Source organism: Apteryx mantelli, chromosome 14, assembly GCF_036417845.1.
Source record: "Apteryx mantelli isolate bAptMan1 chromosome 14, bAptMan1.hap1, whole genome shotgun sequence".
NCBI lineage: Eukaryota > Metazoa > Chordata > Aves > Apterygiformes > Apterygidae > Apteryx > Apteryx mantelli.
In genome coordinates this window covers 7,936,177-7,961,424 of record NC_089991.1, presented here as the reverse complement: position 1 = coordinate 7,961,424, position 25,248 = coordinate 7,936,177, and the positions used below count along the sequence as shown (strand labels likewise).

The 25,248-nt window shown below is 50.7% G+C and overlaps 1 protein-coding gene across 3 annotated transcripts in view; it reads right to left on the bottom strand.

The window, feature by feature from the left end:
• STK10 (serine/threonine kinase 10) overlaps nucleotides 1-25,248 on the bottom strand; it is a 61,169-nt gene that overhangs the window by 3,299 nt on the left and 32,622 nt on the right. Inside the window, exons 1-16 of one of the 3 annotated variants that reach the window (XM_067305000.1) lie at nucleotides 21,997-22,179; nucleotides 21,544-21,592; nucleotides 18,822-18,971; nucleotides 16,458-16,530; nucleotides 15,537-15,731; nucleotides 14,195-14,276; nucleotides 12,772-12,906; nucleotides 10,746-11,291; nucleotides 6,104-6,234; nucleotides 3,982-4,105; nucleotides 2,578-2,757; nucleotides 2,243-2,335; nucleotides 1,960-2,089; nucleotides 1,426-1,550; nucleotides 664-852; nucleotides 218-343 (exon numbers count right to left, since the gene is read on the bottom strand). In XM_067305000.1, coding sequence (XP_067161101.1) covers nucleotides 218-343; nucleotides 664-852; nucleotides 1,426-1,550; nucleotides 1,960-2,089; nucleotides 2,243-2,335; nucleotides 2,578-2,757; nucleotides 3,982-4,105; nucleotides 6,104-6,234; nucleotides 10,746-11,291; nucleotides 12,772-12,906; nucleotides 14,195-14,276; nucleotides 15,537-15,731; nucleotides 16,458-16,530; nucleotides 18,822-18,971; nucleotides 21,544-21,589 — 2,325 coding nt within the window. In that variant the 5' untranslated portion in view covers nucleotides 21,590-21,592; nucleotides 21,997-22,179. Of the gene's footprint in view, nucleotides 1-217; nucleotides 344-663; nucleotides 853-1,425; nucleotides 1,551-1,959; nucleotides 2,090-2,242; nucleotides 2,336-2,577; nucleotides 2,758-3,981; nucleotides 4,106-6,103; nucleotides 6,235-10,745; nucleotides 11,292-12,771; nucleotides 12,907-14,194; nucleotides 14,277-15,536; nucleotides 15,732-16,457; nucleotides 16,531-18,821; nucleotides 18,972-21,543; nucleotides 21,593-21,996; nucleotides 22,180-25,248 lie in introns of those variants that run through there. The other 2 variants (XM_067304999.1, XM_067305001.1) reach the window with 2 other exon arrangements.

Sequence of the window (25,248 nt, the reverse complement as noted above, 5' to 3'; positions counted from 1 at the left end):
GAGCTCCAGGGCACACTTAGACATAGCCACAAAAGCCTCTAAAGGAAGAGCAGGAGGACATCAGTTCTAGTTCACTGGCAATCCTCTGCAGCCACACTTCTTGCAATGTCCAGGCCCCCTTTGTACAGGCCGTTTAGGGGATCAGATGTGCTCCCTGCACTGGTGCAGAAACAGCACGTCGGCAGCTGCGAAAGGTCGGACCACGATGCAAGGTTACCTGCAGCTGCTGGAGCTCGTTCGTGTTGCTCTCGCACTGCGCAAGCATGTCCTTCATCTGTGTCTCATGCTTCTGCTGCTGGTGCAGCCGCTCTGCCTTTTGCCTCTTCTCTTCCTGCTGAGCAAACTGGAACAGAAAAAAGCAGGTACTTAAATTAACTTTGGTGCTCTGATCTCTGAGGCTGGTTAAGAGACTATCTCACAATATTATCTAAAGGGAGTTAAAAAAAAGGGGGGGCGAGATGCTTCCCAACGCTACTCACATGGGGAGCAGCACTGAAAACTACACCTGATGCCACAAAAGCAGAGAGCACTAACTCCCTGCACTGCATTAGACATTTCGGAACCATTGCCTTTTCCTCTCTAACCCCCATTCTGCCAGCGGGACAGTGAAATACTTTACCCTCAAGCCGAGCCTCAAACCTGATGCCCTTTGCAGAATCTGACCTGTTTTATCTTCTCCCGCTGCTCAGCTGCACTCCCGCTGGAGTGGATATGAAGGCTTTTCTTGTACATGGCCATGCGTGTCTTCCCTTCGCTCCTCTGGATTTTGGGGAGTCGGGCTTTCTCCTGCTGCTGCCGAATTTTCAGCTGCTCTATCATGCGCTGGTTGTATCGCTGCATTTGTTCCCTCTCCTGCAAGAGCATAAGAAAAATCATCAGAGGAGAAGAGACAAGTCAGGCCAACAGGGGAGTTGCTGAGGAGACCGAAGGGAGCTGGAGATCTCTCCACACAGGCACAAGACTTGGGAGTTGCACGGAGGTAGCTGGAGACAGACATCTCCCAGGGGACAGAGGAGAACAAGAAGTGAGGGCAGCTAATGAACATGCTGCAAACGCAGAGGAGAAGAGGGTTGAAAGGAAGCAGAAACGACTGTGAGATCTGCCAGTCTTCACTTGCTGCTGTGGGAATCCCTAATCCCACATACTGAACAAGTTTCCAGAAAAGCCCCCAAAGTTAACAGTTGCTTCTTGCAAGTTATATGTACACAGTACAGAATATACATCCCAAGCATCCCAATGCTCAGGCTGACCTGAGCATTATTCTTGTCCCTTTTCATTAAGAATGACCAAATCCCTCAACTCCTAACCCGCCCTCCATTTAAAGCCTGGAAGTGAAAAATCCCCTTCAGGGACACGCAGGGTGTGCTGAGCCACACCGTGCCCATCAGCACACAGCACCGGGGGAGGAAGGAGCTGACTCTTCACCTTCTCATGCTTCCGGAGCAACTCATGCCTCTGGAGGAAGTACTGGTCCTTCAGCTGCTGCTTGACAAGCTGGTGTTTCTCCTGCTGCTGATGCTCTTCAAGATCCCACATGCAGGCCTCCCGATCTGAGCAAGGCAGAAGAGTCAGGAGAAAACCCTCCCTGGCATCCTGGCTTGGTCACACGCAGCGTCCCAAGCGTGAGCAAGCCCTACACGCAGGAGCAGCACAGCAGATGCAAGGGGTGATCATTCACCACCTGTTTTCCAAGAGAAATTGGTTGCAAACCATATCGGAGAATCATTTATTGCAATTATGAAGCCTAATTGGTTCATATTTGTAAAGCACTTTGAAGATTAAAGTGCTAAGTATTATTATTGTTAAACATTTAGACAGGATCTGGCAAGGATGTTTTTCTAAATCCTGTCCTGCCAGCTTGCAACTCTGTCAGAGCATCTGTTGTGTGGGAAGAGGCAACATTGGATAAACCTATTGCTACAGCATTTGCTTTCTTCCTCCTCAGCCTTTGCTACCCACCTCTCATGAGCTGCTGCTTTTTGTTCAGGCACTCACGTTCCTTGTCACAAATCTCTTTTTTGTTCTGAGCTGTTATATTCTTCATGGCCAGCTCCAGATCGTCTTTCTGCTTGGCCAAAAACTCCTGTTCCTGGAAGAAAACAGCAGTAGCATCTTGAGCCCTCTCTCTGGTGAAATTTTAACCTCTGCCAATCCCTAAAGGAGGGAGGTCAAGATGATGCATGCTTCTGTCTCCCACATCCCTCCCAATCTTTGAGTTGGAGCAGTCCTCTCTCAGCCTTACCATGGTTTGCTTCTTTTGGGAAAAATCGTCCATCTTCACCTTCATGTTTCCTTTCCGCTGTTGCCGCGGCAGTTTTTCAACCTCATTCTTGACCTTTAGGAGAGGGAAAGGAGATTTATCAGCAGGTAATTTTAGGCCAAGAACAACCCCATATAATGTCCCCAAACAGTTGGACCTCAGAAAACATTCAAAAATATCAAATGAAAGCAAGAGCTTCCTGCTAAAACACCAGCAAACACTTTCCTCTCAAGATCTACTGTAGAGAAATACTGATGCTTTCCTGGAATAAACAGATGCAGGAAACCATCTTTCCTCCATCCCTTTCCCATGTTTACCTCCTTCTTCATCTGCTTCAGTTGCTCTAGAAATTTGGCATGGTCACGTTCCTGCTCCATGCGAATGCGCTTTGCCTCCTCTCGCCGGTGCAGTGAGTGATCTTGTTCCATCTTCTCAATCTGCTGCTTCTGCTGACGTTCAAGGTTCTCCAGTTCAGTGTCATAGAATTTCTTCTTTGCCTGTATGGGAAGGAAACATGGGTCAGCCTTGGCCTCCTCTGTGCTTTAGTTTCTTCCAAATGATAAAAAGGAAAAAAAAAAAAAAGTGGGATCCCTGCATGAACTGAGCCTCTTTACAGGCAAGAGAAGTTTCCAGAGATGACACATGAAGCATACAGGGCAGAACTACTTCCAGCAGGAGCAGGAAACATTCAAATTCTCATGTTGATGCATTGCAACCCTCTTTCCTTGCTTGAGTCCTGATCTACAACATCCCACTGGGACCCGTTGCTCTGGGAAAATATTAGTACACAGTGCTCAAGCACAACTTTTCAAGCTCTGCAGATGCAGTCTTGCAAGTCTGAGAGCACTGCACTCCAACAGCCCCTTTGCATCCAATCTCTCTCTCTTCTCAAGCAGCAGAGGCAGAGCACACCAGTGTTAATGGGGGCAGATTGCTAAGTGCCACAGGGAAATGGTCCAGGAAGCACATTCAAGGGTTTTGCACACTGCACAGTGCTGTGAACAACTCTTACAAATAAGAAGTGACTTGCTAGGATGGGAATTCACAGATGTGTCATGTCAAGACTTCAGAAATGTAAGAGAACACAGCAATTGAACAATGCTTCTCTCACCCTGCCAGGAGAAGATGGGGTTACCAAACGTACATGCTAGGTGAATTAAGAAAGAGGTATTTAAAAGATGGCTCATGAAAGTTTTAAAGTGACTTCCCTACAGAATTATTTTACTTCAACATAAGCTCCCCAAAGAATGACTAAGTACTTAAACCCTGTTGATCTTTATTCAATTTATGCCCAAAGACTTTCCAGTTTTTCTGCTCCCACACCCTGGCCACACTGCTTTCTTATTTAAAGGGCCTTTTCCTGTGAAATACAACAGCACTACAGTCTGTTTCTCACAGTAGCCTCAGACATATAAGGAAAAAGCATTAAAAAGGGAAAGTCCAGAGCACTCCTTCCCCTGCTACACCCTCCTGGGCAATGGCCATTAGTGCTTCCTACACTGCAGGCTGCACGTGCTTAATGCCCACAAAAGGCTCTGTCTTCGACAAATGCATCCAGTCCCTCAAGTCCCAGAGGGGTTTCTCAGCTCACTGTGGACATGATGTCCCAGGATTGCTGCAACCCAGATAGCATTGTCTTGTGAGAGGGTTTGCAGGGTATCTGCAGAGGAGGAGTCAAACCAGCTGCTATTCAGGAGCTTTCCCTTCCCCTGCCCATGTACCGTCAATTCTTGCTCAAAGCGCCTGAGCATTTGCTCCAGCTGCAGCTGGTGCTTGCTGTTGAGCTGGGCCTGGTTTCGGTGCTCCTCTTTCTGAAGGAGACGCAGCTCCCGCAACTCCTGGCGCCTACAGAGAGTTAAAAAGGAGGGGGAGAGAGAAATGCACAGTCAGACAAGTTCAGAGCTACGTGCCTGAGCAGAGATGGCAGAATCGATAACCAGAGCACTACAGCAGTAAATGAAAATTGCATGGCCATCCCTTAGCACTCTGCTGCTCTTGCCTTGAGCACAGGCAGAAGGTGAATGCCTACTGACTGATGTGCTCTCGGGCTCTGTGACACCAGATGTTAATTGCATTAATTGTTGGCCAACTGTCAATTTTTGCAGGTAAGCCTATTGCTATTTACAACCTCTCAAGCAAACCTTGAGAAAACTCCCAAGGTGATGCTACAGGCAATACTCTCCTGGCTGAGATTGAAGACACCTGTCCTGCTGTCCAGTCTAGTGCATACTGGTCTTCAAAACACAGCTCAAACCAAGCTAGCTTTGCCCTGGCCTGGCCCCCATGCTCAGCATTCATTCTTGCTCATAATTGGATGGCAAAAAGGGCAATTTTTCCAAATTTTGACTTATGCATGCATCACTCCTCTCATGTATTCATGCAGCTTTACATCCAGTAAAAGGGAGTCTCTGCCCAGTGTCTGAGCCCGTTTGGCAAGTCTATGCCTGACTGAGCTGTAAGTCACTGATGTGCCACTCGAGAGGGAAAGCAGCAGCAATTTTCCTATGCAGAATCCCTGCTGTGACCTCTGCTGCTGTACATTAGCGTTACACACTTCAGTACAACTCTCTCTGGGAGCCCTATTGGGAAAATCACTTTAGAGTGATTTCTTTCATCAAAACAAACTCTAGCCCCATTAAATCAATTGGCCCAGTATGACATGCTCGCTTGTAATCCCACCTTCAAATCAATACCTTGGTGTGTTCCAAAAAGACAGAAATAAGACCCTTAAGTGCAAAACAATATGGCAGGAAAGTTCATTATGCCTGCTAGCTAGCCCCAGCAGAATAACCACTTCTGAAAGATGTTCAGGGACTTGATGCTTTTCAACCCAAGCCTCTCTGTGCCTTCTTCCACCTTGTAGATCACAGGAGGAGGCAGACTATTAAAAGGAAGAGGCTGTTTTCAGGGATGCAACCACACCTGCAAGAGGACCAGAGGAGAGCGCCCCGGCTGTGAATTCCCTGCATGCTAAGACATGTGCTCCCCAGGTACATCTGGGTTATATGTGCTTCTCACGAGAAGTAGCTAATGAGCTACTGCATATGCTCTCCATTAGAGACTAGAAATGAGGCTGCTATGGTGACATACTGTGCTTGGGACAGATTATATTCTCAGGGAGTCCTTCAGAGCAGCACAAATGAAGCCTGGGACAGAGAACCAAGCCAAACAATTTGTATTTTAATTCTTTAATGGGCCTCTTCATTTCACTGTTGCTACAAATAGAAATGGAGCTAGAAACAGTCCTTTCTCTCCCTGATAAAGGTTTACTGAGGTTTGAAGGCTAAAAAATCTGTAATGGAATCATAAAGGTTTAAGTGGGGAGGATATGCCCGTGAATATTAAGTGACGTTCAAAGAGTTTACAACCCCCTGGGTCTTTTTGTTAACGAAGGAGGAGATACAAGAACAAAAGGAATACAAACATCTTGAGAAGTTTTCTGTGCTTATTTCCATTGAGCTAATGCATCCACAGCCCTGGAGACACACATTTGATCATTCCCAGAGCAGGCTCAGGATAGAGCAAGCCAGCACAAGCTTCCCTTATCACAGCCTTGCCGCATCTGATCCCTGAAATGCATCCCTCATTCCCATGTATGGAGAGCTCAGCCTATGTGCTACAGAGAGCCCCGTGCTTGGCACAAATGCGGCCAAGAAAAGGCTGAAGAAAGTGATGCTCATGTAGGACAGTTATCCTGTCCGAGCTGGACCATGGTTACCACGTTTCACAGAGAAGGCAGACAATGGAAGACAATTCTGGTTGCTCCTGAGTTTGCTTGTGGAGAAAAAAACTCTGTCCCAGCTAGCCACCACGCGCTCCCCTCTGTCCTGGTGACCAACTTGCCTGAGAAATCTCATCTCTTCATCTTTCTTCTCATCCTCACTGATGATCTTTGAGGTGGTGACGCTCACTTCTACTCCATCCACCACGAACTTCCGAGTCCGCTTCAGCGTCTTCTTCTGCATCCGAGAATCCTGATATTCAGCAGGGGAAGAAAGAGAGAGGCCGTGAAGTTGGCTCCCTGGCTTACCGTGCAGGACGCTATAGCTGAAAGTCTCAGAGCAACTTTCATGCTGTTGCTAATAAAGAACATAAGCAAGGAAACTGCATCAAGCAAAAATCATCAGCACATTTGGAATTCCAGTTCAAACCATACGTTCTTTGTTTACTATCATGATGCAGTATATTGTGATTTCCACCCTCCAGAAACATGATTTGGAAGAGAGACAACCCGTCACACCGAGGACCCTTCCCTGCTTTGTCTAACTGAAGTGGAGACTGATGGAGGACACTGGGACCTCACTGAATTGCAGTGCCTAGGAATCCACAAAACATGAAGTTTGCAATGTTTCCCTTTAAACCTCCGGGGCCATCTGACCCTCAGGTCTCTCCCAGCACACCTGCAGATCCAAGGCAGGCAAGGCCTCTCTGTCAGGCTCGCAATTCCAGACAGAGCTGTGTGGAAACAAGCCAAACTTGCCTAAAGGCACGGAACGTATGTCCCTCTGGCTCTCATTACAGTACTTAGCTAATCACAAGCAGCTCCAAGCCCCTCAGTGACCTCCGCAAAGCAGAGCCAGGCTCACTTTCACTAGGGTAGGTAGAGACAACTGCCAGGAGCAGTGTTCTCTCTCAGCAACACCACAGCTAGCGTGCATTCCTCTCGGATTGACATACAGAGCCTGGCTGCAGGACTGGGCCCAGGCAGTTAATTTCTTTGGCAAAAAAGTAAGGATATAAATGATTCAAATCACACAGTCCTACAGGGAAAGCACAGCAGTGGAATGGGCAAGCGCTCCCCAGAGTCCTCTTGCTCTTCTCTTGCTTTTACTATCATCACCGTTACAGAGAAGATGTCATAAGAGCTTCCCATGAGCCCAAAAAGCCCCAAGCTTAGCGAGCCCCCGAAGAGCTTGCTGCAATGAGCCAGAGAAACCCTGAGGGCAAGCAACTTGCTAACTGTGGAACAACATACTAGTACATTCATGGTTAAACCAACACAGCGAAACAGGTGCAAGAAGTTTGGCACGAGACTAGCTTAGGTCACTAAGGCCCTCATTGCCCCAAACTGCATTCAAGCAGCAGGCTAAAAACCCTACCTTTGCGAAATGAGAAAATGCCAATACGAGCCGCCTGCAGTGCCCGTTTGGCGCGGTGACTCAGGCCCTAACTACGTGAGCTCACGCTGGCGGCGTGCCGGCAGTCGGGATGGCGCGCGGGCCCCGAGCCGTGCTGCAGGGCTCTTCCTCTGCTGCTGAGCACGTGGCTCCCTATCTTATTCACGAGGCTATTTAAACTTAGATCTACAACTAGAATTATTCATTTTCTCCTGGCCTTTTCTGTTATCCCTTGGTAGAGGGTCAGGATCCTCTCCCGAACATGAGTAAATGTATTTTCCTGACACTTCTGTGAGATAAATTATACTCCAAACACAGCAAACTGACTGTGAGAAACAGGTCACTCGGGACACTGACTTTGTGTGCCCACTTTGAGCACATTTTGCAGTGTACATCATAGCATGTCTCCTCCAGCTCTCAAGGGTTTTAGCTGAAGCTGTGAATGCTCAGTACTCGTGCAGATCAGGCATCAGAAATTCAAGCCAGATGCTCAAAATCAGGATCTCCTGAACAACCAGTAAGCTGTATCTGAGAAAGTCTGGTTTACCTATCCAAAACCCTATCTGTCCCTCCCGCCTGCATCCTATTTCTGATTGTTTTCTCTGCCAGCTGCAGCCTCCCAAACTCACCTGTACATTTCTTATCCTTAATCTTTCTAAGAAAAAAAAAAAACCAAAACTGGAAGCTTTTTGCTGAAACCTTCTTTAATCTTTCTTTTGACTAAATTACAAGCAAATGGAAAAGGAGCCTGGTAATAAAAAAAGTTACCTTAACTTTGCAGTTTAGCATGTAATAAAAAGCATTTAACAGTTAATGCTCATATCAGAAATGGTTTAACTCTTTGCTGTCCCTTCTCTTGCTGCAACATGCCTGGCACCCTGTACAGGGAAAACGCGAGCAAGGGGAGAGCAGGGGCAGTATCACTTGGAAGGGGAGTTTGACTCCATGAAGCTAAGCCTGTGCCCAGGAGCCTGTGCGATGCTCTGTGTGGATAAGGGGGAGAAGGCAGTAAGAAAACCCTCATTCCCAGGTCCCTCCTGCATCTTTTCAGTATACAAAGTAAATAAATAAGCACAGCTTTTTCCTGCAACTGTAAACAGGAGCCCTTGGAAATTGCAAAACATCCCAGCATGGAGCTGCCCCAGCAGCTGGGAAGAAGAGGAATTTAGCCTCAAGAGGAATTAAGTGATTCAGAAATGCTGGGGCACAACTCTCTGATCTGGGCAGAAAGACCAGAAGTACGTGCCTAGACTTTGTCCGAAGCAATGTGTGTGTGTGGTTTCTTGCTTCTGTTGTGAAAGGTAGATCAAAATATTCAGTGCAGCCTGACCAAGAGAGACCCAGAGCTGCCTGCAATCAGAGCAGCACAGCCTGACATGGACCAGGGACACTGGTGGTGGGCTGGGAGCTCCCGCGGAGGTCTAGCTCAGACACTCATCCCCGGCCTCAGACCTGGGCAAATCATGTCAACTGAAGTGTCTCTGTTGTCCCATTGACATTCCCTCCATCTGTCCCATGATAGGGACCGTGGTTTCCAGTCTTATGGGAATACTGTGAGGATTAGCATTTGCCTGGAGTCTGACCTGCCCCTTGTATTGTGGCTAGGCGGGAGGAAGCAGCACAGCCCGGTACCTCCCCACACACTCAAATCTCATGGTGCAAAACAAGAGTCGGAAGGGCGTCTTCCCAAGGGTGCTCCAACAGCAGCGCTCCTGGAGAACAGCTTTAAAGGAAAGCCTTGCTCAGAGAGATGTGATTTAGTTTGTTCCGAGCGTCTTTTTGGCTAGAGACAAAGCAAACTAATCTAACACCATCATCTCTTTTCAAGACTTAATCCTAGTAAAAGCCCAGACAACTCATTTTCCCTTCTAGGGGATCCATCAGGGAGAGCAATTACATATGTGACATCATATGCATCTCTGGCTGACCTCTGTGGAGACTGTGTATCACAGGAAAGGTAGTGAAGAGGGCTGAATTGCTATATAAGAGCATCAGAGCATCACACCTCCCCCATTAGCAGAGCCACATTAACTGTAGGCTCCTGGCAGGGAGGCCAGCTATCATGCTCACAGCAGGAGAGAGGAGGTGAGAATGTTTTGCTGAGAATGGTATTTGGGCATGTTTATATGCCGGGAAACTCTCACTCATGCAGGCAATCAGATAAAGATCTTGTGCAACACAAATCTCTGCCCCTTCAAGTCACACACATTACTTCATCTGAAGCTCAGCAAATATCATTCCAGTTATTTTGCCTCTTCAGTCAAAGCCATGCTGACCTGGTGTGCTCAGGCTCACAAGCATTCCCAGTCTCCAGAAAGCCTTAAAAAAGGCCAAGAAGCCTGGGAGGTCTTAGTGCAAGTCACTGCTGACGCAAACCAGGCCAGAGTATGGCAGGTTGGAAAAATCAAAAAGTGCACCAGCCCAAATAAACTGTCTCCTTGAACAAAGTGTTTTAAGCAAGAGCAGTAGAGTGATTGACAACGTATAAAATTTAGGAAATTACATTTTGGATTTCCACATCTGAGCTTGCTCAGCCTGCATATGACTGCAAAAGCCAGGTCAGCAGCACAGTTACTTCAGGTTTGTCAGAGACCCAAATTAACTGCAGTGTTGAATTTTCATTAGATTTCCGTGGCCTGGGACAGCAGAGGACACGCGTACCTGCAGCAGCTCCCCTGAGTGCTTCTGCTGCCTTCAAGGACATGCCACATGCCCGTGGCACAGCTCAACCTCGCGTTGTGTGCTGTGCCGTGCTGCTGCAGGCAGCCTAGCTGTCCTGAGCTCAGCCTAGCCTACCTCCACACTCAGCTGGGACCAGTATCCCATAGAAAATGAAAACAAACCATTGAAGGCTTTGCCTGGAGATGGGATTCCCCCCTCCGTTCTGACTCTATAGTTATTTGCAGCCTGGAAGCTGGAATGAAGGGCTCTGTGGCAAGCCTCTCTGGCTATCCCACTGAACAGCACTCCCTATGGAATGGCACCTGGGTACTTCAGCATCACGCTCAGATATTAAAAGCCAGATTCCTGGACCATCCATCCTTATCTAGCCTCTGCGTGCTCTCCTACTTTATCCACTCCCCAGGACACCTGGATTTACAGAAACATGGCAGACTAGGGCCAACTCATTTTTGCCTCCTATAGTCAAAGACCAACAGTATCTAGATTAAAAATCTTAGAGGAGAAGCACGCTGCTTTCCCAGGAGAGAGTCTAATGGGCTATTGCCAGTGTGTGCATGTGCACAGCCTCCCAAGGAAGGGATCTTAATTTGGGGTATAATATACTTAGCCAAAAAGAAAAAAACAACACTTTTTAATAAGGGGTTTGCCCCACTTCCATCTCTACACCCTCTTCCCACCACTCTCACCTTCAGAGAGAGCGAGCCACTCTCTCTGTTGAGGGACAGGTCAGCAGACAGTGAGATGGTGAGGTCCATGCTTTCTGAAGCAGAAGTGCTGCCAGAATCTGAATCCCTTTTGCACTGGTTGCTGGAAAATGGAGCCGGGGAATCCAAGCTCCCATTGGCAAGTTTATCCTCCGTGAAGTTTTCCAAGTGGCTGCTGTCTGGTCGGTCCCCGATATTTTTCTGCTCTTTGCTGGCTGTCTCTGGCTGCTTATTCGCTTTGGTTGAGTTACTCAGCTTGCCTTGGGTGCCGGAGGTGACTTCCCCACCTTCTGTGCCAGTGGCAGCATTGCTGGTGATAGCTTTTGTGGAGTGGTTGCTCTCCAGTTTTTTGTTGTCACTGCTTATCCCTTCATGTCCCTTCAGTTTATCGCTCTGTCCATCTGTATTCTCCTTTCCAGTCTCCACAGGCCCGTTAACTATCACGGATGAGGAAGAGTCTGGAGGTTTTTCCCCATCGAAGCTCAGCTGACTCGCTTCAGAGGGATCCCGCTTGTGCTTACCGGGGGGCTGAAAGGACACAGAAGGGAAGAGGTTGGGTTTTGCACAGAAAGCAGGAAGGGGGGGTCACGGGTGGGGAAGAAGAAACCCAGGTGCAAGCAGACCCAGAAACACGGGCCCAAACAAAGGCAAGTGTCATGGCCATTTTCTCTTGGGCGAGGGGCACATACAACCTACGTGACTCCTGCTGAGCTCTCGCCATCACTTTAACACAACTGCAAGGGCCCTAAGTCTTCATGCCTCAGAGTGAAGCCGCCCACAGCCAAAGAGTTACTAGGAGGAAATTGTCTCTTTGAGACATCCGTCCTGGGATATTTATATCTTTCTCCAGGTACGTGGTCCTAAGGGCTGTGGACATTATTGGAAACAAAGAGGAAACTCTGAGAACCACAAATTCTTCAGAGACAACCTTGAATTTTCCATATTGAACCCCTTTTCTCTTGGCTAACAGTAGCATGGGCTAATCACTGTCCTTTGCCACGGGTCAGGGAAGTCCTGGTGTCTCTGCCAGCAGAGCTGCCCAGGCAGCCCCGTCTCCCTTCCAGGAGACCCGGCGCAGGCAGTTTGCCAGGCTTTGTCCTAGAGTTGGCAGTGCCCTCACTGCCGTGCCATGGCCACCCAGCGTTTGCTTCCACTCCAACTTCTCAAGCCTGCACCAGGCCCTATTTTTCAGCTTTTTTTTAGGTCCAGTCATTGTTTTTTTCTGAGGCCAGGAAAGGGGGTGGCATTTCCTACCCCTTCGTGGAATTAGGAAGCACGGGCTCCATGCTCCACGCATCCCCATGCCAGAGCATTCAGAGCTCTTCCCACAGAGATCCCACGTACTCCTGGGTCACCAGGTCAGTCAGCCTATTTTAGGTCCTGGTCTAGATCAGAACTGGCTATTTCCCTTCGCAAGGGTGACCTCTCTCAAGACTGCAGCACCTCCCCTTCCGCCTGCCTTCCTTCCCCACACACATGCACGTCCTTTCAGCAACACCGCGGCGGCTGGGAACAAACTGATAACGGGGCCATCAGCCCAGCCGCCGGTCACCCACGAACCCCACGCCGACGGCACTGCCCGCACAGACGGCGTGGGGAGGCAGCCAGCAGCTGCAGAAAACCCAGGCTCTCCATCCTTCAGCAACCCCCCCAGTTCTTGCCCACAGCAGCAGATTTTCGCGAGTCTCCCCTACGAAAGGGAAGCTTGGCCACTAGCCAGCACCATTGTTTCACCGTGCCCTTGGCGGCCACGGGAAAACAGTCCCTCCCTGACCGAGAAACCGCTTTCCTGTCCACCTGACGGGACCTAACGTGGTGGCAGCCTTCTCCCCAGGGCAGTCGTGGGGGGCAGTGTGGAAATCATTATTAATCAGCCTTTTAGAGGCAAGGAAAGTGCTGGGCTCCTTCCCACACAGCGGCCGCACTCCGTGCCACGAACCCGCCGCCCTGCAAAATAAAGCGCGCGACCTCCCCGGCGCAGGGCTGGGGAGGAGGGCGAAGCGCTCACAGAGGCGGACTCCGACGAGTCGTCCTCCTCCGCTTCCTCCCGGCTGTCTTCGATTTCTTCCATCACCTCAGCCTTCGCCTCTGCCACCAGCTCGCGCAGGGCCCGGTTGCTGGTGACCTTGCTGACGAAGGGATGCTGGAAAGCCAAGCGTGACACGCACATGTTAGGAAGGCAACGAAGGGGCCGCGCAAGGCTGCGCTGGAGCAAGTGGACGGGAACTGCAGGGCTGGCATCACCAGGGCGGGCAAGGAGCCTTTCTTGCTTAGAAACAGCTGTAAAGACCCAGGGATGTGGTTCCTACCAGTGTTACCAGGCGTAACCCCATAAATGAATTTACAGCTTTCTGCAGCGCATAGACAAGAGAAAAAGAAACGGATGCTGAGGTTAAGCGCCAGCTCTGCGCCCAGATGTTCAAAGCGCTGCAAGGCTGCTTTATGTCAACATCCACCCAAGAACAGCAACAGCTGCATTTAAACAAGGGGCTCTCGCTGCCGAAGCCATCTATTAAAGATGTCCTCTCCTTGACACGGGAGGGCTGGGGCCTGGGGTTCAGGTCTCCCAAATCCGCAGGGAGCCTCCTGCAGCCGAGGGAAGAGCAGATTCTGCAGGAAGCACGTGCGCAAACAGAGCCGGGGGGAGGTTTAATTGAAACTGGGCTCGAATCCCTCAGCGCACACAGCAGTGTGTTTGTGTAAAGTTTCATCGCGAGGCCGGGGAGTCCCTCTCGTTTGCAGACTATATTGTACACTTCCTCTTGTTGACTCAGGTAAACACACACCCTCCTTGAACTCCTCGGCGTGACAACTGCAAGCCGCAGCGCTCCTCTCCTGCCTACCTCAAGCACATCTGGGACAGATCTGCTTTCCAGATCAGAAGCCGATTAGTGAGGCCCAGCACGTGCTAAGCCAAGTCAGACAAGATGCCCGACTGACCAATGTGCAGGACATGAAGCATGAAAACGTGCCAGCACTGCAGATTTATCAGAGCATTTGTAATCAGCAGAAAAAATCATTTTCCAGGTTTTTATTGCTATTTTTGAAGGGGACAGGATGGAAGGAAAGGAAAAGGGTTGAATTTAAACCTGGCATAATGCAAGCTGACTGCCACATGGGCATTTTTAGGAAATGGGAACCCATTTCTATTCCAGCTGATGTCAATAGGAGCTCTGCAGTTGGCTCCAATTGGGAAAACATCACTATTCCTCATTGGAGCATTTTAGTGGCTGAAAAGTACTGAGCACTTTCTAAGCAAGAACAAAATGATCTGAAGCCAGTCTGGGGTTGATCAATAAATTAAAAAAAAAAGAGAGAGAGAGAGAGAGAACCAGGATGTACAAACACGGGTGGTTCATTCAGACACCTAAAGACCTCTGAAGATACAGATACAAGCCACGGATCCAGCCTGGGCTGGTGCTGGTCCCTACCTCCAGCAGCTGCGCTGCGCTTGGCCGGGTTTCCGGGTTCTTGTCCAGGGCAGTCTTCAGGAAGTCTCTGAACTCCAGGGACCTTTAAACACACATTAGCGAGAAGCTCAGAAGAGGAAAAAGCCTCAAACTCCACGCAGGCCTGCTTGCTCTCTTCGCAAGCTGTCTCCCAGTTTGTGTCTGGTCACAGTCACCCCTTTCACTCCCAACATGGGAAAGGCAGCAGTCGATTACTATGATTATTTGTAGAAGAATCAGTGATTTGGCCAACTGAGGGACTAGAATTTCCCTTAATGGTGATGGCAGGACCGAGTGCCAGCCACTGTGCCATGCAGCCGAGGCTAGAGAGATGGGAAGAGGGTGCCAACCACCGTCTTCACAGAGCGAGCCCGTTGGTGGAGCCGCGCTGGACAAGGATGCTCCAGGACCTGTCCTTATACCTTGGTCACTGGGGTGAAAGGAGAGCTGTGAAGAAACCAGGAAGCCCATGCGAGGGCACCATCAGCCTGCCCAGAGCAGCTCCTGGGTACCAAGTGCTTCCCAGATCTCCTTCTGGCTCCTTCGCAGCTCTGGAGGAGGCATCCCACTCTGCTTGGGGGGGTGTGGGGGGGGGAGATTTGCAGCAGGCTCAGTTGTCCGGGACTCCTGCCTGCTAACTGGAGCCCCTGCAAACACACTTGCGGCTCCAGGTCTCTCCCAGTAATTTGCTACTGCCTATTATACAGTGGGTTTAGTCATGATAGGAAAAAAAAAGGAGAAAGTGAACGGACTGGATTGTTTTAAATGCTATAGCAGCCTTCCAAACTCCAGAAAAGGAATTCTGGAATTCTCTCTCTTGGTCTTCTCCGGGTTCAGAGGGAAATATGCCTTTCATACAAGAATGAGATGCTTCTCCTTACCCTGAAAATGGTCAGGGGATTGCCCTCACTTCAGGGCTGCAGGTGCCCAGCCCTGCAGAGCATGACGGCAGCTACCCTCATGCTGTCCTGACACCAATAGCACAGACATGGCCCCAGGCAGCTTCTGCTCCATCAGCTCCCCTCAGCTGAACAGTCTGCCTGTAGACAACAGTGCTCTTGGGGCCCTAACACACAACTGGACCTAAAATACAACTAGAATTCTATATCAGGATGTCAAATTGAACAATCCGGTTATAAAGGACTAGTTTTCTCTCCTCAAATACCATGTATTTCGGAGAGATACTGATTCCTGGCTTTGCTGCCCAGGTTTACCCCCAGCAGGAGTCCTTCCAGCCCACAGTGCAAATCACAGCGTGCATCTTCCCTGGAACCCAGGACCAGGCCACCTGTCCGTATGTGGGCGCTAGCAGGCTCCACCTTACCATTTGGAAGGGCTGCTGAGCGTGGGAGGGTCAGACTTGGCAATCTTCAGCAGGACTCTCATGGGGTTGAGCTCATGATGGGGCGGCTCGATCTGGGCCATTTCGATCAGCGTAATTCCCAGGGACCAGATGTCAGCTTTGTAATCATAAGGAGTGTCTTTCATGGTCTCGCACATCACCACCTCTGGGGCCATCCTGCAAGGAGCAGAGCAAGAAGCAGGGATAGTGAGGGATTACACCACAGCCATTGCCATGCATGTGAGCCTTGCGACAATGATTAAATACTTTAAATAATCTGCAGCATGGCACAAAAATGGCCTTTCTTCCTAGCTCCAGGTTTAGGAAGAAGCAGCATCTTTTCTTAAGGGAATGGTCCAACCTCCTCCCTCTTCCTCTGACCAGCTGAGACAGCCTGTGAAAACCCTCAGGCCATTGACATCTGGCATGGACGTTGCTTCAGACAATAAATTAATACTCGTCGAATCTGTTCCCTCAGCAAGTTGGATGATTTAGAGATTACATTTCTGCAGCGAGGAGTTGTTCTCATGTGCCTGGAGCTGCTTCAAAGCACAGGCGGCCACCCGGGGAAGGGGGAGCAGTGAGAGCACACACGCAAGCACATGTGTGTCCCGCGTTCCTCAAGTTTCAAGAACTGCAGCCTCTCGGCTGGCTCGGGGCACTGTGACCACTGCGCTGACGCTCCTTACTGCTCCCTCTGGACAAGGGAAACCCTTGCACACGGGAAGGCCGGCCCAGACTCCTCGGTAAAATCCTCCCACCTGTGCTCAGTAAGGCAGCATGGCTGAGTAGATCCCAAATACTAGCAGATCCACGTCTCTAAAGGAGGCTGATTTTCAGAAAAGTGAAGGGGTCCCACAGCTCCTTATGAACATTGGATTTCTTACAAAGTAGGTCACCCACCAGTAAGGGGTTCCAATGAAGGAATCTCGCTTCTGCAAGGTTTTCATGTTTTTGGCAGACACTCCAAAGTCAGCTGCAAAGAGTGGTAACATTAGAAGCATTAGAAAAACTGAAAGACCCTTCTGAATTAGCACACTTGGCTGAAACTCAGATTTAAAAGCAAACATACATTTAAAACAAGAACATGATACAATGTGCTGTTTCCTCTAAACTGAGCATCAAAAATTAAACTTATTTTTGTGTACACAACCACCAGGGACCTTCCCCTCCCACCCACTATATAGAAGGAACATTACAATCTGTCCTTACTGTAGCCCAAACCCTACAAAGCTAGAGGGAAGATTTTTTCCCACAAAGAAGAAAAAAATCAGCAGGTCCATGACAGATTACTCTCAGCACTGCTGTTTGGTAGCAAAAAGTCTCATTTTTACATCAGAAAAAACAAAGCACCATTACATTCTTTCTCTTCCCTTCAACCCAATACACAGCAGTCACTGAGAGACACCTTTCCCTGACTTTTCTTTCCAATAGAGAGCTGCTGAAGTCAACCCAAACTAAATCAGTAGGGCATGAAGAAGGTATTGGGCCCACTCCAGGTCAGCTCTCTCTCTGATGGCTCTGATGGCCTTCAGAGGAGCTGTTATCCATTGCACCCCTGGGCTCAGGGTGCCACTGCTGGTGGGTCTCCCTTGGCATAACCCGGCAGGGCATTTCCTGTGTTGGAACGTGGCCCATGGTTGCGTGAAGGTTTCCATCTTTCTAAGCTGGCTGTGCACGGCTTTCCATTTTACAATATGGGAGTGAGTCTCCATCCAGCACCCACATCCACATCACATAAACTCCCCACAGCTGCTGCACCCCCCCTTGTCAGGGTCTAGCAAGAGATTTCCTCCTTTCTGACCAGGCCACAAAGACAAAGTTACCTTCTTGTCCCTCAGCAGGTAGATGGAGGCAAATTTAACTCAAGCCTATAGCAAGTTGGCAAGGCAACTCATTGGCAAACCTTGTCCTGTCACTAGCAGACCTGCTCTGGAGATAAGATGAATTCTTTCAGCTTCCAGCCCTGCCAACTGGCACCTTTTACAGGATGCTCAGTGGGCCAAAAAGCATAAAAATTGAGTTCAAAAAGTAATTAAACAAATTCATGAAAGAAAAGTCCATCGAGGCCCAGCTCTGGCTTAGGAATTCTCCAGGCCCTGCACTGCTGGGGGCTGGGAGGCAAAGTGTCCTTCTACTTTCCTCCCCCATCCCTCTCCCAGACGCAACACTGGATGGAACAAGAGCAGCTGTTTTTTTGTTCACCATGGCTCTTGGGTATAATTTTGCACTTGCAATCTGTACCCAAAGGGGAATTGCTCTGAAAATAAGTGAAATATAAGATGCAGTCATTAATAACACTGGATAGAAGTACTAGTGTAATGTAACTACTGAAAAGGTCTTCAGGAGGAAGAGCTGCAGTACAGCTACTCTCTTCCTCTTGCACCAAGCTGCCGAACGCTGGGGGAGCCCCGTGGCCCTCGTGGCACATCATTAGCACAGAGCTCCCCAGGCGCTGCCCAGAGCCGCTTCCCGAACCAAGCCGCTGTGCTCAGCCAGGCGGCTCACTGAGCACCAGGGAGGCTTTTGTGGAAACCCGCTACAGCAATTCCCTGAAGGCAGTGAGAGGGCTGCACGCACTGTGGCCCGCTTTGAGGGCTCAGTCAGAGGGCGCCCAACGGGTCCCCTTCCCCATTTTCAGGTTCCACTAGCTAATGCAGGTTAGAGAAACCCATGGGGCAGCATGTTTCTGAGAGCTGACCAGAACCACTCGGTTGGGACTCATCTCTCCTCACGCTGCCTTGTGCTCCAGCAGGGATGTTTTCACTCTTTCCAACTGTTTCCTTCCCAGTCTAGTCTTTCAGCCCCAAGGAGTTAATAGAAAACATCCCTGCATTTTTACTTTCAGCAGCTATTAAGAGAACTCCCCAACTAAACACAACACACAGCTCAATGGTAAATTTTGTAGCACAAAGCTTTCCCCCATCCTTTCCTGCCCAGGCTCATCGAGAAGCAGGGCTGCAGGCAAGAACTCCCCCCACAGCCCCAGCCCCGCTCCCATATACATGGCAGGAGGGACAAACCATCCATCAATCCCAAACTGCACTTGTGCATAGCTGAATACTAAAATACAGCTCCTGCAACAGCAGCACGTAGCTGCCGTCAGCTTAATACCATTGATGGCCAGTATTGCAACGAGCTCAGCCCTCCACGCATGCAGCAGGCAGCAGACTCATGCCCACCTCCTCTCTGCAGCGTGCCCGCGTGGGGCATGCTGCAGCGTGGCAAGGAAAGCACCCGCTGACCTCCTTGTGCAGAAAGGCTTACCAAGCTTGATGTCACCATCCTGGGTGAGGAGCACATTGCCTGCCTTCAGGTCACGGTGGATGATCTTTTTGCTGTGGAGGTAATGGAGGGCTTCCAACATCTGGCGGCAAATCACTTGAATCTGGGGTTCGGTCAGGCCCCGGTCCAACTCTGGGGGGAGAGAGCCGTTCAGCAAGACAGGGATTTGAGCTGCGGCTCCACCTGAGCAACAGCTGAGGCCGGCAAAGCACAGCAGCCTGTTCAAAAACCACTGTCCATGTGTCATGGCAGTGGGAGAGCAATGCAAATCAGCCTATTAAGGTAATTTATTCCCCAAGCCAGTGCTAGCAATGCAAACCCCTCCTGTTTGGAGCTGGTAGTTTATAGCTCCCTCCCAGGGTGCATGGGTGAGCCATATGGCCCCGGAATAGCTGATGAGGGGGGTGAGGGGGAGGGAGTCAGGAAAGCCTGTAAGCAGGTTTCTGAGCTGCAAGCTCTCTGGGTTTTGGGGAAACCAGCATCTGCTGGAGTCCTTGCAGAGCAGCTTGGGGCTCATCTGGTGTGGGGGCCAGAAGGGCTGACGCCGTAGAGAGGGGGGAGCTGAATGCAGCTGCAGGGAGCAGTAGGATCAAATGCAGGCACGCACACTTCATAGCTCTGCATGCAACCGGGGATCTTGTCCTCCAGGAGAGGTCCCCCAGCTCTGGGAACGCAGCCTATCCCCATGGATGCAGCCAAGCCCTCTGTTTGTCAGAAGAGACAATCTACCTTCCAAAATGACAAGCAATAAATGACCGCCAGTGTTATCCCCATCTGCTGCTCTGAGCTGATTTTTCATGTAGCACCAGGTACCAGCACACCCAGTTCATGCCTGGTGTCTATCCCTATTTCTAAAGTTTTCAGGGATATGCAAGAACTGAAGCTACCTCCCCACTAAGCTCTGCCAGGCCAACTTGCTCTCTCTGACTGCTCTCAGAGGCAGTGCCTCTGCAAACCATCAAACCTCCAGATGGTTAGCATCGTCCAAGCTTCCTTCCCTCTATCCCAGCCCCTTGCAGAGCATGCCCTCCCCCCAGTTGAGTGCACAGTAGATCATGCCTGAACCAGCAGAACAAGCCTTATACAACTCCAACTGTCCGAATGCATCTATTGTACGGCTAAGATGGGGGCTGACTGACAGACCATAGCAAGTAGGACAGATGTTCTTTCAGAGCCAGGATCTTAATCACAGAATCAGAGATGCTGGGTCAGCTATTCTGTTCCTCCTCCTCTGCCGCTTCTCCTCTTCCTCACTGAGCTCTCATTTGCACTGAATGGAAATGCTGATTTCATTTACTCTCCCTAGAGCGTCTGGCAAAAGCAAGGCTTTTAACTGCGCAGCAGGTCACAAATTTTATACAAAAGATTTCAAAGACAAATGTCAGTTGTTGCTCCCTGTTCCATCTCCTCATCTCAAGCATTCAGTAACTCTGAATTTAATAATGCTGGGACTGATATGTCAATGTGGGCAGGGACCAGTCCTGAACTCAAATTCCCGACTTATGCTGCCCCTCATTTGGGAGATGATGGCCCTACAGCTGGGCCACTCACTCACTATTTTCTAAGCATCTCCCCAGCTCCCAAATCCCCAGAAGCTGACTGCCAAGGACACAAGACATCCCAAGATGGTTCAGAGGGGGTTTAGTGTCCCGAGAGATCAGGCACCACCATTTGGGTTTTTAAGGGTGAAGGCATCATTTCTTCAAGCAGTTCAGCAAAAGTACTTCTAGCTGCAGTGATTTGTATCCACTTTGAAGAAGTTCTCTGAACGAGGCACGTGTCTCGAAATAGGGGGATGGAACAAAGATGGCAAATTTGGGTTCAGCTTTTTTTTTTTTTCTTGGAAATAAAAAGAAAGCAAGGCCTTCAGAAATATCTGAGAAACCTGAGAGAGCACAGTGCCAGTGGAGACAAGACACTGTCCCAGGGCCTTCAGGCAAGCAGAAGTCCGATGTGCTGTGTTCACCCCGCAGAGGGGACGGCACCTTCCCAGTGTCTGTTCAGCCCCGGCACAGAGGGGCTGTCCCAGCAGCCGGGGCAGCTCTCAGCCACCGGTGTGGTTTTGGGGAACACCCACATGCTCCCACTCCCAGCAGCTCTACATGGAAGGGAGGAGTTAAAACGGGAAGATTCCTGGAATTACTGCAAATTGCAGTTTATTCGGATGCTTGTACTGTTTCACCAGATGACTACCATACGGAGAAGTCAGCAAAAAGATCCTGAAAGATTCGTCATGACAGATGCCCAGATTAAATATCTCAGCCCCCGTTCCCCTTCCCAGGAAGCTGTGGGAACAGGATCGCAAGCACCCTTGCCTCAGGCAGATAAGTATTTAAAGATACTTTTCCCCTTCAGTCAGACTCTCCCTTCTCCCCTTCTCCCTCCATGCCTTGTGATCTGCTGATCCCAGCAGCATTTAAATCAGAAAATGACATCAAAGTAGCTAAAGAAACACCCCGGTGTTGCCACACCTTGTGCTCCAGGTAGGAAAACAGGCAAACTTCTGGGAGAGAAACAGTAGCTGGAGAGGCCAGGTCACACACATCTGCCAGCTTAAAGTTGCACCTGAAAGCATGCCACAACCCCAAAAATGCCTGGCAGGAAACCACCCCACGCAAGGAGGAGCACAGGGAGCGCAGGAGGGATGGCCAGGCTGGTGCCACCGCCACCCCGGCCGAAGGACGGTACCGCGCGCGGCACTTACCCAGCATGGTGGCATCCACTGCCCCTCCCGGGCAAAACTCGATCATGATCTAGGGAAACAAAGAGAGAGGAATTAAAAAGTCAGGTCCGCGTGTCACTGTGCAAAGCCCACAGGGTAGGAAAGAGGCAATGAAAGCACTTGCTTTACCGCCTCACTGCACAGCAAAGCTGCCCCTTTGCACCACTCGGACCTCTACACCTTCCCTGCGCCAGCCTGCACAGGCTCTAGCACCCCCAAAAGCACATCCTCCGCACACCCGCAAGGCGACAGACCATCCAAACCCTGGTGCCCGACCCTTCCTGCACAGACCCCCGCAGCGGTCCCAGAGGTGCTCCCCGCAGAGTGCCGGGGCGCAGAAAGGCACCTGGCCGCACCACGCGCGAGACGCCCCCACCACTGGCCGTGCGGAGACATCCCCAGCCCGGGGATCAAGCCTGGCCTCGCTCGCCCTACCTGGAAACCCAGCCGGAGCAGCCAGATTCAGCTCCGTCTTCGTGTTTGTTTACAACTTTTTCAGTCGCATTTTGGAGCTAGGGCTGTTCCAGAGACGCGGCCTTGCCAAAAGGATGAGATAGCTGTCATAGCAGGGAGCTGACGTGGCCGGGAAAACTCAGGCAGGATTTTGTTTTGAAAATAAGAGATGGGGAGGGCTGGTTGGGTCTTTATTTCCCTCCCCCCTCCCCCCCGCTTTTTTTTTTTCCATTGCTCAATAGTTCATTGCTGTCTTGATTTTGAGCAATTTGAGGGGAAAACGTGTCAGTAAAGAGCTTGACTGCATTTGCCAGATTGTTGCTGCTTCTGTGCCAGGGGCACGAGCAGAGCCCTGCCGACCTCTCCCGGTCCCCTGATGGGCACCCTCTCCCCTCCCCGGTGCCGCCGTAGGCATTTCCGCAGGCAGGGCTGCCCTTGCACCTGGTGGCCTCGAGCCCAGCTGGACAGCACGACGTTCCTCGCCCCGTCCCAAGCGCTCCAAATGCCAGCACAGCTCTGAGTCCCTTCCCTGGCCACCGGCACCTTCCCAGAGGGAGACAGCAGCCAGATGGACACTGCACGTCCATGCAAAACACTCCTTGAACTGGCTGTCTAGTTTGCCGTCGCGTTAGGGCATGCTGGCTTCTGCTCCCTGCTCAAGAGCAGAAGGCTCTTGCAGGCTCAGACACCAAGACGGAGCAGCGTGGTTTTGAGAGGGCTCCTGGGCCTGCTGCAGGGTCAGGTATGGCGCAACCCTTGCCTTCAGGCGATGCCGGGCGGACTGGAAGCATCCTCGCCTTTAGTCATGCAGAGACGCGGTACCCTCGAGGCCGAGCTGCTCGGGGCGAGGTGCGGGAGGCTTGTCCACGTGAGCGGGTCCCAGCCTGCTTCTCCTCGAGACAGATTTACAGGCTTCCCGAGACCGCGCACCCCCATTTCCTCTCGCCTCTGCCCAAGTCCAGCGTCCCTCCGAGGGCAGCTCCCAGCTTACGTTCAAGGCAGAAAAGGCTGCTCAGAGAAGCAAATTAAGCTTTCAAACAGCCAGGGGTTAAGAGAGAGCAGAGACACTTCACAGCGTCATACCCGGACAACCCCCCTTTTTTTCTCCTTGCCAGAGTGACACAGGGCAACATCCCGGAGAGGTGAAATGCCAGAGTTTACTTTGAGGACAGCGACTGAACAAACTGAGGATAATGTTTACTAGCGAGGCTCCCTAAGCCAAAACTGCCCTTCCAGCGGAGGTCACGTTGTTCAATGCTGCTTTGTTCGAGCCCTGGACTAGGAGCCGAGGGGAGGAGGTTCAAGTTCCCTCTTTCCCAGGGTCTAATCACGCGGCTCCGGGCAAGTCCCATCCCTCCCCTCTGTCCTTCAGTTTCCACACGTGTAGGAGGGAAACAATGTTTCCCGACCCGGACCGCCGTGGAAGACACAATTCCTTTGTGCTGGAGAAGTGGCGGCAGGATCAGGTACTCTGGGCCGGGATACAACATCCCCTGAATCGCTCTGTGAGAATCGGCCCGGGTCCAAAAGTCGGAGGAGAGACAATGCTGAGAAGAGAAATCCAGACAGGTTGGGTAGCGTTACACAGGCACAGTTGGAGGAAGCCGAGAAGAATAACCAGAGGCCAGGACTGGGGAAGCGTTTTAAGCAGGCTGGGGAAGGGGCAGATAGAGAGAAGCAATTGGGAAGATGCTCAAAGGACTTGTAAACCAGGAGAACAATTCGGTGCTGACTCAGAGCTGAGCAGAAGTCTCGCAGGGAGGAAAGGAGTGGGACGGCAAAGCCCATACAGTAATGGGTAATGTTACCACACTTTTTCTTGCTTGAGCTTAAACTTTGAACTAGACCATCGCCAGCTTTGCTAGAAAACAGAAATGCAAGAATTGTTTCCTGCTGCTGTTTCCCTAGTCACAGGGATCCCCGCCAGATCCCTTTTTCCCCATCACCATCCAAATGTAGCTCTAAAGGCTCTTTTCAACCAGTTACTTTTAGGATGTTCCTCACCATGTTCATCAGAAGAGGCAGGCTACCTCCACCCAGTACCTGGGATCCACAGAGCTTGCAGCAGTGAAGTGCCAGAAGCGAAACCCAAAAAACCCACACTTTGGGTTTTTGCCCCGCTCTGTCTGGCATAAAGCCCATCGGTACAAATTAGCCTGTCTCATCGCTGAACCACAGTTTGGGGTTTTTCTCGTCTCGCATGAGTGATCCTTTCCTGCTCCTTTTGGAGCCAGGCGCCTCAGGGAGTTACCTCCCCAAACAGGGAAAGTCTCTGTCTTCAAGCAGCAGCCTCCTGGTGCTCAAGCAGTAGTGAAGGCCTAGCGAGAAGCTTATCCATGCCACCCATGCTCAGCTGTCGAACCTAAGCGGTCTCAGCAGTCCCAAAACTTCAAACAGCCTGGTCTGAATCGGCTGCTAACACAGCCTTTGCATCCAGGGCACTTGGGTGCTTTTAGCAGAAATGCCCCCAAAGGAGCTTTATAGCTGTTGCCTCGTGCCCTTGCCACCGTGCCTCCTTGTGCCTCCCAACTGAACGAAGTCCCTTGGGACTTCATGCAGCTCCTCTTACAGAGCCTCCGTAGCCAGGAGTGTATTTTTAACTCTTTGGGGCACAGGCAGAGCAGACAGCCCAGTGACAAGGCACAAGGCAGCCCGGCCCTGCCAGCAGAGCATCTGCAGGTAGGGCCTAGCCCTTCCTGGGCAGGTGCTAAGCTGAGGCCTCCCTGCTGAGGGCACGCATGTCCTTCAGCCCCGTGAGCAGAGGTGCGACAGCCCAAATTTGCTCTGCTCAGGGAGACTGAGCTTTTGCACGCGCTGGGGAGGGGCTGAGCACAGCAAACCCTCCTCTGGATCAATACTTGATGCATTTCATCTCTACTGACTTTCATGCTGCTCTGCAGCCTAGGAAGGAGAAAATTAGGGAAATTAGCAGATCTGAAACAGCACGAACGTGTCTGTCTATGCACGTACAGCAGGCTGCAAGCCAAGCACTGGGAATATGGAAAAATATGGAAAATTTAAAAATATGCATTTCCAAAAAGGGCAGAGATGCCAAAGAAAAACTAAGGGTGTGGCTAGACGGTCTGAACACACAAAAATCTCGTGGGCTCATTTCAGCCCAGAAACCCTGGTTTAAATAAATCCAACTCACAGCCCCATTGCCGATACGCTAGTGCTGGAGACACGGTCTCATTCAGTGCCGCTAGGGGATGCAATGGGATGTCCACACACACA